The 12684-nt window shown below is 39.7% G+C and overlaps 1 protein-coding gene across 1 annotated transcript in view; it reads right to left on the bottom strand.

The window, feature by feature from the left end:
* Window positions 1–5880: 5880 nt before the first annotated feature.
* CAMKV (CaM kinase like vesicle associated) overlaps window positions 5881–12684 on the bottom strand; it is a 154802-nt gene continuing 147998 nt past the window's right edge. Inside the window, exon 11 of the mRNA XM_063426600.1 lies at window positions 5881–6759. Within this exon, the coding sequence (XP_063282670.1) occupies window positions 6571–6759 (189 nt within the window). The 3' untranslated portion in view covers window positions 5881–6570. The remainder of the gene's footprint in view (window positions 6760–12684) is intronic.

Here is a 12684-nt window from a genome sequence, read left to right as displayed (position 1 = left end):
AGTGTCCTTGTTATGTAAAACCAGTGCTGGTGTCATTTACAGGAAAAACTTTGTTTTTATTTATTTTCTTTTGGCTTGTATGGAACGATCTCTGATTTGAGTTCCAATTTTTGGAATAACAGCTCTGCTCAATGACATGTATAATGACTGGAAAATGTGCTAAGTTCTCTGGTTTTAATCAATTACTATGCTGTTCATTATTTACTCAGCTGCCTAATGGCTTAATTGAGCATGTCTGGGGTATTTCTCCATATCAATATACATGGATTTCAAGTCTAGAGACAAGAAAATGGGGGCTATTCAGTATATGAGTTGCTGTAAGGCTCATGATTTTTTTTTTGCCAAATCTATATTTTTTGTTCATGACATAATTATATGTTTAAACATGCACATTTCTAAGAAAAGTGACAGTACTAAAATAGTCCATGTAGTACTCCATAAAATACAATGAGGGAATACCAAATACATCAATTTGTAATGGTTCCTTTAATACACAACAAGGAGGGCATTTATTATTAGATAAATCAAGCAAACAGTGTAAAGTGTGCACAGTACAAAATAAGTGCACCAGTCTCCTTATAATCAACAGGTATGAATGGCAGTACTAGGGTGGATTCTTCTGGATAAAGGATTATGAGTGTACCTGTTAATGTGTTTTTATTATTAATGATCCTTTGGTCTGAATAATGTAAATGTATTTTTAATATATCAAATCATTTTTTGTTTTGTAGTTAATTTTTGTATTTTCTTTTTTTATATTGTATATGCATGTGTATGTTTTTTTACTGTTTTATTCATTATCTATATATTATTCATTTAATTTAATTTCTTATATTTTGCAGATTTTGCTTATGTGTTCTTCAATCTTGAGGATCCTATATACAGTGAATATAGCCGTTATGTATATATTTTTTTTTATATATTATTACGGGCAACATTAAATGGACTTTGTTTAAAGCCATACCCAAGAAGGCTCCCTTCTTGTTTCCTGTCATATGGAATCTGAGCCTCTACACCAAGCATGTGAAACCCGCGGCTCAACCTGCCGGCTGCATGCGGCCCACAATGAATATTTTTGGCAGCCCAGCGAGCCCCGGGTTTTCCATGCTTACTAATGCAGAGTAGGCACCTTCTCTCCCCCACTTTGCAGGTGCTTACTCGTCCAAAATTACCAGCCGGAGAGGAGAGGTCCTTGGCGACAGCGTGGCAGCTCAGCCCTCACGCGCGCTGCATCTGTAGTGTTGCCAGGCGCCGGAATCACTAAACTGTGCGCTTTAGGGAGCAGAAAGACTGAGCTCCTGAGAGAAGATTAGGGTCAGGCCCCACACCAGCTCCGAAAGGTAGGGAGCAATAAATAAAATGATGTGTGTGCAAGAATGTGTAAATGTGTGTGTGTGTGTGTGCCTGCCTGTCAGTTTGTGTGTGTCTGTCAGTGTGTGTGTGTGTGTGTGTGTGTCTCTGTCAGAGAGTGTGTGTGTGTGTGTTTGGTCAGTGTTGTGATGGCTGCAGCTGGACAGTGAAGGACCCGGAGGTGCACAGAGGCACGCAACGCCACGTCACATTCTAACGTGACGTCAATCTGCTCCACCTTCACAGGTTTTCAAGTAGTAGTAGGAGGATCCGTTTGGCACAGGATGCGGACGGCGCCATTGGAGAATACCAGGGGCTGGACTCCGGAGTCACATACTGGCAGCAGCAATATGAGTGTAGTCTGCTTGTTGGCTAATATTGTTTTTTTTTGTTGTTTTTTTTTAAAGCAAGGGCTGGGATTTAGTGTAGAGGGGGGTGCTGGGATTTAGTATAGAGTGGGGAACTGTGAATTAGTACATGGGGGGGACGGGACTGGGATTTAGTAGAGGGGGATGTGTTGTTTTTTTTTGTTTTGTTTTTAAATACTGTACTTTTCAAAACAAACGTTTCTATGAAAATTTAAGTTTTGGGATTTTTTTTTGCGGCTAGCCTTTGAGTTTGACATGCTTGCTCTACACTGAGGCGATCATTTAATCCAGGATGACTGCCTGACAGAAGCATTCAGCATGCGGTGTAAGTGAGGAACGGAAGTGATGTCATGTAAGTATGATCATCGGACTCACAATCTCTCGACTACCCACATCTGTGGACCATCACAGATAATTAAGGACCCTATAGATAGGGTTATGTGGACTGTGGGATATCAGTTGATCTTGAAGAAGACTGTTTATGGGGTTGCAAATAGCTTCAGGTCTACACCTCTGCTTGATACAGATCAGGAGTAGTACTCCTGAAAGCTTTGGCATTCAGAGTGTTGCTTGAGATTACCATAGCAACTCTAAAACTGTTTTGATGCAAAGGCCCATGATGTGCACCTGGAAGAGGCGTACAAGCTACAAGTACTTGCAGGGATCACTGGGCCACCTGAGTTTAGTATTCACCCCTCCTTGTCCAAAGGTATGCATCTAGGCAGGAATAAACTTGAATTTTAATAATAAAAAATCCACAGATTAAATCCCAATCCCATAACACACACACACACCATCCGCTACACATATGCAATATCTCCTTGACATACCCGAGCTACAACCCTATACAAAATACTAAATTTCACATGTGCACACAGTGTCTACAGCTCCCAGGAACACACACTACATACCGTAGATGCACATCATATTCTCTGTACACCCACTCTAGTCCTTAATCATACACACACTTCATCACATCCCCACACATACTATATTATTAACACAACACAGACCTATTTACACACACTACACCACAAACAGCCCTCACTTAACTCACATAATGCAACAAGCAGCCTCCAGGCACATGTTCTATGCCATCTTCTAGCCCTATCCCACTCTTATTCTCCGGTATTCCACCTGTCGGGACTCCAGACACAAATCACCAGCAAGCGTGTTATAATACATTTGCTTGTGCTGTCCAAAAGAGACAGTTTTTTTTTTCCCCAAGCAAGGCTGTGGAGTTCTGTAATATTTACATGTATAGCCAAAAATCCTTGTAGCAGCCCTTAATATTTGTAGTAATGTAATACCAACATATTCCATTGTGTTATACAATATGACATATAGAGGACCATAAAAAATGAGTGAGAAAGACCTTGCTTAGATGAGTTTACAACCTGGAGGTGGTAGTGTAGATTTTATTATGCGATATTTGTAGGCATGGTATGGATCTTGCTGAGAATTATCTGTGTAGCAGTAAAGTGGATGCTGTTTAGGCTTGGTGTCCAATTTGCTGAGTTCAAAGTTCAGGCTATGACAGAGTACCCATTGGAAACCTAACTCCGTGACAATTACGATGTCAGTATAGACAGCATGGCCTCTAGCAGCTGTTATATTGTTTGTTTAGTTTTTTGTTTTTATTTTTTTATTTTCGGATGAATGCAACTAAAAAATGCACTGCTATATATTTTACAGAGGTCATTAATCGTGTATTTTCTGGTTTAATTTATCTGACAGGTTTTCAGATAGCAATGACCTTGCTAAAAGGCCCTACACTGCCAAAGGACATGGGCCTTTTTTATGTTGTTATTAGCTTGGGTGGCCTCCCACTTCTCTCTAGTCATGATCAGAGAGGCTGGACTCAAGAGCAGGCCTGTGGTGTGTTGTCTATGCATCAGAGGACATAGCATTGCTTCTTGGCAAATCAGCATTTTGTGGCTGGGGTTGGAACGTGTGTGCCTTTGTGTGTTCAGGCAATCTGTAGCATCATTGAAATCTAAAAATATGCAATTTATGTAGAAGAACTCACAAATCATTCTGCGGGTCCGAGTAAGAAAGGTACCGACATATATCTTACATCAAGCATGTCAAACTCAAAGTGTGTCACAGGCCACATAAACAAGGTTTAAGTTTATGTGGGCCGCACACACACACATGTACGTACTCACTGACAGACAGACACACACACACTGACAGACAGACACACACATACTCACTGACAGACACACTCACTGACAGACGCACTCACTCACACACACTCACAGACACACACACACATACTCACTGACAGACACCCACACACTCACAGACATACACACTCACAGACACACACACACGTGCTCACTGACAGACAGACACACTCACTCACACACACACTCACACACACACACACTTGCTGACAGACAGGGCCTCCCTCCCTTACCTTATGGAGCCGGTGGGCGGCATCTCCTTGGGGTCCTTCCTGCTCCCACGCGTGGTTTAGTGGTGCCGGAATATGACGTCATAGTGCGGCGCCCGACTTCACTTCAGTCAGCTTGCGCAAGGGAGTAGCGAGGAGCTGGAACACTGAGCTCCCTCGCTGCCAACAGAGACCTCTCCTCCCCAGCCGGGTAAGCGTTAGCAGAGTAGGCACTTGCAATATGGGGAAAGCAGGTGCTTACTCTGCTATAACACTGAGCATGTACTCACGACTCGACGGGCCGCAAAGGCGGTCCTTGTGGGCCGCGTGTGGCCCGCAGGCCGCGAGTTTGACATGCTTGTCTTACATGATTGATTTTCATTTTTATTGTTTTTTTTCTTATACAGTTTTATGAAATTAAGAGTTACTCCAAGCACCATGACCACTTCAGAGTTTAAAAATGTTAATGGTGCAAAAACCCTGGCTTTTCAGGGAAGGGAATATGTCTTTGCCATATTATTCTGCTTTTCCACCGGTGTAGGCAATATTTTTCTACTCTTCCTTGATGTTAGAGGGAATTTATTGGTTTTTTTTGTTTGTTTTGGTTTTATTGCTTTTTTTTATTTCCATAGTACTTATATAGAACTATACTTTTTTGTTTGTTTTTACAGTACAGAAATTACTGGATTATTATCTAATTTTTGATAATCTCTCTCTTGTTGACCCATTTCAATCCTCTTCTTTACTTTGATTGTTATCTACATTTTCTTTCTTTTTCTTTATAGTTTCTAAGTGCATGGAAGTACTATATTCATTGTGTAATTCCTTTGATATATAATGTAATAGTCTAACAGCTCTTATCCTACACACACTCATCGCACGCTTTTCCGGTCCTAGGCACTCTCATAAAGTGGTCTTGTTAGCAGAGGGCTGATCTTGGCTTCAAAAGTTCTCCATTTCACTATAGCACCCTTTGGTTGTTATCGTTGAGTACTCTGTTTTGTGGCTGACCAGGGAGGTCCATCACTGAAGTAATGCCATTCTAAGATCACTTGCTGGAAAGTAAACGTTGCCAGGTATATTGCTGCTCATTGACTTCCCACCATGGTCCAAGTCACTGCACCAACTGTGAAGAGCAGCACAGAGTGGACATTCCATCATATCCTTACCTTGCCTGCCACACTGAGGCTCAAATGACCGGAGAGTGTGTGTGCAGGTATTGGGCCTAGAAAATTGCACTGTTAATTATATATTTAGAGCTTGTCTGCACTTATGGTGGGATAGGAATAGCCATTAAGTGGGCTATTGAGAGATAGTGTATGTATAGATATACTAATGGAGGAGGAGCCCTATTTTTCTCATCTACCCTAAATTAAGTAGCTCTCTAAACGGTTGCCTTGTCTTTATTATGGCTCTATACCTGATGCACTAGTTAAGTCAGAGAAGCACTGTAAGCAGCATTACCAATACGGCCCCTGTATTGTTTTATGGGGTCAGACACAGCTCATGGTGATTATTAAGTCTATATGCAGGGCCCTCCACCTCTCTGTTCCTGTATGTCCAGTTGTCTGGTTACAATTTCATGTCTGTTAGTCCACCCATTGTACAGCGCTACGGAAACTGATGGCGTTATATAAATAATAAAATAAAATAATAATAATATATTTGTGAGACGCCATAAAATTCACCGTTGGTCTTTTTTCCGCCTAGGAATAACCGCTGATCCAAATATTTGATTCCATCTCATGAATAAGCCACTAGAACTGGGAGAAGCAGCAAGTTTATTTAAAGTAAAGCATACAAAACACGGGGTAAAGTTCTGTACATTACATGCCCCTCCTGCCAACAGGAAGGAAAGACGCTGGGAAGTTGTCCCAGGCAGGAGGCAAAATTAAAGATTTAGTTGAGGAAGCAAATGAAAAGGGTATATCTGAGAATAGAAACTTGCCTTCCCGGGGACATGTACAAAGAGATATAACTTAATCTTAATTTTAGGGAAGGAGTGAATGCGACAACGGAGCAGTGCCCTGCGGTTTCAGCAGCACAAAGGTTAATGAAGGGAGAAATAATATCAGTCTAACAGTGCGGCAGATTTCTGTAGCAACTAAAGGGTTAAGAGTTAAAGTAATTCTCTGCTGTAGCAGTGGAAGGGTTAATGCAGAAAAGAAAGCAGTGGTCTTTATCGCAATTGATATTACCGCTTAAATGCGTTTTCCTGACAATGGGCCCAGCATTGCTCTGCAATGGTTTTCAAAACCCTGGCAGATCAGTGGTTAATGAATACTCTCTGCAAAGCTTTTCACGGTTAGATGATGGGTAAGGTTTTGTGGTAATATGCTCTGCAGTAAATGGGAGATTTATGAGGAAGGGTTTATTTTTTTTTTATTTTTTTTTAAATTATTCTTTTTTTATTATTCTTTTTATATATATTTGCCGTCTCCCTCCTATTACTTCTCAGCCAGTGCCCTCGGGAGAGGGACAGAGCAGGGAAGGGTCACCCTCAGCTGGCGTACTGGCAGGTGAAGGTGAAGGGGCTGGTGTGGCCAGCCCAGGGGTTTGCTCGCCATCTTTTAAAGGAGAAGGTGTTCTGGGCTGCTCCGGGGCCCTCAGCCTCTTCATCATTGTGGTCACCCTTACCGCTTTCTGCAAAATAATAAGACAGAAAACCAATAACCGTTATTCCATTTACTTATAGGAAATACTAAGAAACAATATAAACAAAGAAGAATATACCAAAAACCGTTGTTCCTCTGTTCTAGGTGTTAGCGTGTCACAACCATTAACAATTGTTTCTCATCATCATTGTGTGAAATGTACTTTGGATTGTGTTGAATCCTTTCAGGAGTATGAACCATCATGAATAAAAAAAAAGTGGTTAACAATCGGTTATTTAAATGGTTTAAAAATATGAATGATGCCCTATTGGTCATTATCCCCCTCCCTGAAGTCACAGCAGCTAATGTGTGGTCCAATCCAAGGTTTCTCATACAGAACCCTTTGATTGGACCGTTTAGTTCTGAGCCGGCAAGAGGCGGGGGAGGACTGTAGGCAGGCATCAATTAACGGAATCAGGAGTTAGGAGATCTGCTGTGAGTGAGTAGACGTATACAACTTAATAATCACACTACATTTGTCAAAAGCTTGTTTTGCGCATTGATGTCAGATGTTAAATACGCACAGTCAATACACTAGGTAGCGCATAACAGAGTTTCGGCTGCCAATGCCATCTGTGCTGGGGGTCCACAAGTGCTAATTACTCTAGATGTGCAGTGATTTAGACTGAAACATTTCTTATCCAGACTCCTTTCACCATGATCACTTCAAAAAGCAGAAGTGGTAATGGTGGTTGGAGTAACCCTAAAATTCTAAATGAAAATCAAATTGAGCAACATATCTGAAAAATAAAGTGGATTATGAAACATGAGCGACAGCTATTATTTTACTTTGAGTTTGGGAAAACTGTGCTTGAAACCTTGAACACGGCTAAGTGCACAGTGCTTTTGGAGATATATGTTTTCTCTGTATGTATAATTATTATCATGCAATCCTCATTTCTTCTACCTACATTAAAAAACCCTTTACAGAATTGCTTTCCTGCTACATCCTTGCATTATCTCTCAAGTATGAGTGATTTATGACACAAGATAAAAAAATATATATATTCTATCTCGCTTACTCATTACATTGTGACAAGTTCTTTTGTTTCGTTAATTGCACTATCTGCCCATTAAAGTGTCAGAATATAGGCGTACATTAAACACTTTTGAGGGTTTATTCATTACACAGTGAATTGAAAAATCACCTTCATATTGTAGGCCAAAATATCTGCACTTTAAACATTCTTCAATTTATAATATGTTTTTGGTTAAAGGACCACTATAGGCACCCAGACCACATCAGCTCAAAGTGATCTGGGTGCTAGGTCCATCTAGGGTTAACCCTGCAGCTGTAAACATAGGAGTTTCAGAGAGACTGCTATGTTTACATTAGGGTTAATCCAGCCTCTAGTGACTGTCTCATTGACAGCCGCTAGAGGCGCTTCCTTGCTTCTGAAAATCACAGTGAGAAGACGCTGACGTCCATTGGAAAGCATTGAGAAATGATTTCCTATGGACTGATTGAATGCGCGCGGCTCTTGCCGCGCATGCGCATTTGGTGAATGGCGTCGGAAGAGAGAGGAGTGTTCCCAGCGCCGAGGGAGCCTGACGCTGGAGAAAGTTAAGTATTTAACCCCTTCCTCCCCCTTCAGCCCGGTGGGAGTGGGACCCTGAAGGTGGAGGGTCCTAAAGACCATATAGAGCCAAGATAACAAGTTTGTTTTCCTGGCACTATAGTGGTCCTTTAAATTTTGCAGTTTGTTTACCGCTATAAAATAAATATGGAGAGATCCACCTAAAGCGATATATCTTCATTTTCAATAATACCAACAGGGACGAAAAAACTCTTTTGAACAGTTATCTCCAATAGGAAATGGATATTGCGCCATTCTCATAAATTAATACTAATTATTCAAACACTCTAGAAACACTTATTTTATTGAATTTGAGTAGTTACTAGTAATTTTTTTTATTCTTTTTTTTTTAATACTTTTATCTCATGTTTGTTCAGTGATTCTTTATCAGTATTATTGTTTATAAGGAGCCAACATTTTCTGCAGCACCGTTCAGTTAATCATGCCACAAGAAATGGTGCATTTTCTACAAATATTACCTTAAACTCTAAAATGTACTATTAGCTGCAGAACTGTCCACTGCAGATAATGAAGACCAATCCCTTTTTACCCATTAGTTACTTCCTTGTTAGCGCTGGATATTGAAACATCAAGCATAAATGTCGGCTCGAAAGCTTCAGGGATTTGTATGAAAATAAAAAGACATACTTTAGCCTTAATGTAAAAATACGTAATAGTGGCAATTTAATTAATATAGCCTTAAATGTTATTTTATGTATTAATGTCACAATCAGAATCTGAGCATGATAGGAGTTGTACTTTAGCAGAGGCCGATATATTTTGTACTCAACCTTATGAGACCTAAATTCTAGTAGTATTTTACGTCTTTGATTTCTACCCCTAGGAACGGCAGAAGTCCGAACCAGCACCAACTTAATTTTTTATTTGTTAGGAATTTAACGAGGCATGTTGCTTGCAACGGGTTTGTTGACATTGTGTTTGTCACCTTGCCATGGGCAGCCTGTGCAAGGTGTGTGGCATTAGCATGCTATGTTTGCTGAAACTAGATGCAAAAGTTTCACAAAATTGCCATTGAGCCATGTGGTGTGAAAAACTGTACTTAATACTCCTCTCTGTGAAGCTAAAAGCGAAATTGACACTTTTCTGAATAAAGCCGTGGAGGTAAGTAAAGAAAAATTTACTTCGTTTTCACTTTCATATCGTGGGCAACTGTACTGCTATATGATTCCTTTTGACGTGCTAATGAATGCTAGGATAGCCACACAAAAATGTTACATGAGCACCTACATGTCCGGGAATTCTCTGAAGTCAATTAATCATTAGATTGACAGGCTCTGCTTAGCTCAACTTTTAGTTAGCTATTCAATTGTTGAAAAATCTCAAGTGTTCCAGTTCTGTTTTAAAGGGACACTCCAGGCACCCAGACCACTTCTGCCCATTGGAGTGGTCTGGGTGCCAACTCCCACTACCCTTAACCCTGCAACTGTAATTATTGCAGTTTTTCATAAACTGCAATATTTACATTGCAGGGTTAACTCCACCTCTAGTGGCTGTCTATTAGACAGCCACTAGAGGTCACTTCCTGGGTTCTGTGCTAGAGCGTCGCTGGACATCCTCACGCTGTGTGAGGACCTCCAGCGTCGCTCAAAACCCCATAGGAAAGCATTGAAATGATTTTTCAATGCTTTCCTATGGGGAGACGTAATGCGCATGCGCGGCATTTCCGCGCATGCGCATTAGGTCTCCTCGGCCGGTGAGCGAGATTAGTCTCGCCCACCGGCCGACGTAATCACTAGGAGGAGCGTTGCGGATGCGGAGACAGCGGCGAGGGACATCGCCGCTGTCCCAGGTAAGTGACTGAAGGGGTTTTCACCCCTTCAGTAACCGGGGATTGGTGGGTGGGAGGGAGAGGGACCCTCCAGTGCCAGAAAAACGGATCGTTTTTCTGGCACTGGAGTTTCCCTTTAACCTATGCTTGAAGTTGACCTCACATTTTTTTTAAATTATATAAACTTTGCATCAAACCATTTTAATGAAGATCCTTTGACGTCTCAGAATTTGCTGCGAATTGTAAGGATTTCAATGTCCTGCTTTGAGCATTAGTCTGACTAGAAAGTAGCTGTACATCTGTCAGCCAATACTAGCCTTACTATTGCTTTCAGTTGAGCATATCCAATAAATGTCTACTCCGGATAATTAAATATATTATTCATCATTCAACAGTCCTATTCATTTATGCTACCAGAACAATATCTTGGCTTGAGTGTTGGGTAAGCTGTGTTTACAGCAACATCAGCCAAAAAAAAGTAGAAATTAAACTTGTAGTTCTGTGTATGTTTTAAATACTTCTTTGAAGTTAACTATTTTGTGATTTAGCGCCCCATTAAGTGTGGATTTATGCGGCAATGAGAATATCTGTAGTCACAAAGCCTTTTTCAAATCTTCTGTTATTTTGTAGAGGCTTGTTATCAAGCTGAGGCATTTTCTGAGAAACTTTGATAACCGGGCTCAATAGGATAAGTGAGAAATTGGAGAATGTTTTGTGACTGCAAAGTTCTCTCCCCACTGCTTGATAAATCTATCCCTGAACTGTGTCTCTCTCAGACATAAAACATCTCTCTCATACTATCGGTTTTTGCAATTCCATGCCTCTCGCTATCATTCCGTGCAGCTTTACAAATTCCTAAGAGACTCTTCTGTCATCAAAATAATAATAAAAAAAAAGCATAAAAAGAATAGAACAAACGCGGGCACGCGGGCCCTCTCTAAGGCTTGACTGGAAGACATATCAAAATGATTTAGAAAGAACGTCAAATAAAAGACCGACTATAAATAGGTTTTGTGTTTAAAACTCTTCAAGTAAACAGTCTTTTGGAATGACGGTCTATAAAAAGCCTTACGGAAGAACCAAAAATGAGAAACAACAACATAAGCCTGTACCAAAGGATATGAAATATAAAGGTGACAAAGGAAGGGCTATATATTTTTTATAGTTTTACAAGTGATGTTGGAATATGGATACCTTTAGAAATTTTCTTTCTACCCACCCCTTCCCATTTTGCAGTCAAATTTTGGTGCATGTTTTTAAAGTTTCCTTTTAGAAGTATTATTTTGCAATGTCATGTCTCTTGGATCTTTGTTCTATAGTAGAATGTTCACCCACTTCTCCGAACCTGACCAGGCACAGCAAAAGGGAGTAGAGTCATTTCATCTACTCATAGGTGGCCAAAGAAGATTAATTTACACTGAGGCCATTTCTCTACCAGCACAGTTAGGGGTGAGATTATAATCCCATAGTGGGCTTCATACTTTCACCTGACAGATGATATTGATAACCAAGGACCTAATATTATCAGATTGTCATTTGAAATGGTCAGGCACCTGGAGTTCAGTGACAGTGTAGAGGCTTTGCATTAAATTTATTATTTTAATTGAATTATTTTTCCATTAATTTGAAAAATTCTATGCTTTAAAATGCATCCGCCTTAGCTAGAAATTTGACTTTATTTAATAGACTGCCCAACTCTTGAACCACAGCAAACACAAAGTCTGTCAGTCAGTGAAACTCACTGATGACTCAGAAAATATATACCAGATATAGTGATAAGCAAGGACTTATCAAAGCAAGGACTTATAAAAGAAAATCAAAGTTACTTATTTGAAAACTTTTTTTTTTTTCGAAATCGAAATATTGCTTGATTTCTCCTGTTCCCGGTCTGTTTCTGTATGCCTGACAGAGCTTGTAGCAGTGATTGACTAGGAGCAGAGATGTTGGCATCTAGAGATGTATGATTCCACATAAAATTTCAATTTTTCCTGCCTCACAAATATATATATATATATATATATATATATATATATATATATATATATATATATATATATATATATATATATATATATATATACACACACACGTCCCTTGAAAAAAGTATTTTACAGACTGAAACGTCGACTGGAATGCTGTGTGAATTTGTAATTGCTCAATAAAGCAACAGATTAAATTTCACTTGAAAGACTCCTGAGTGCTCTCTACTGGTGTCATATATATATATTAAACAGATATGTAAACATAATATTCAAAACTTTGGGAAGTAACAATTACCTTTGAAATGTTAACTTGCTACAAATTAGTGGTTACAGAGGAAAATGTAACAAAGTCTAGTTGGATTTTCCTTCTCTGTTTAAAATGTCTAAATACATTAGGTGTTGGCAAATTTCGATATAAAAAATGCAATTCTGTAACACAGGCATAATATTATAATTAAGATAATGAATTGCATTCATTAGGAAATCCGGTTTGTTTTACAAACATTGGTTATAGATTAATCCAAATTTGCTATAGGTGGCATTCAGGATGGATCCCGCTGAGTATA

Source organism: Pelobates fuscus, chromosome 7 (genome assembly GCF_036172605.1).
Source record: "Pelobates fuscus isolate aPelFus1 chromosome 7, aPelFus1.pri, whole genome shotgun sequence".
NCBI classification, from domain to species: Eukaryota; Metazoa; Chordata; class Amphibia; order Anura; family Pelobatidae; genus Pelobates; species Pelobates fuscus.
This window is presented reverse-complemented; position numbering and strand designations above follow the sequence as displayed.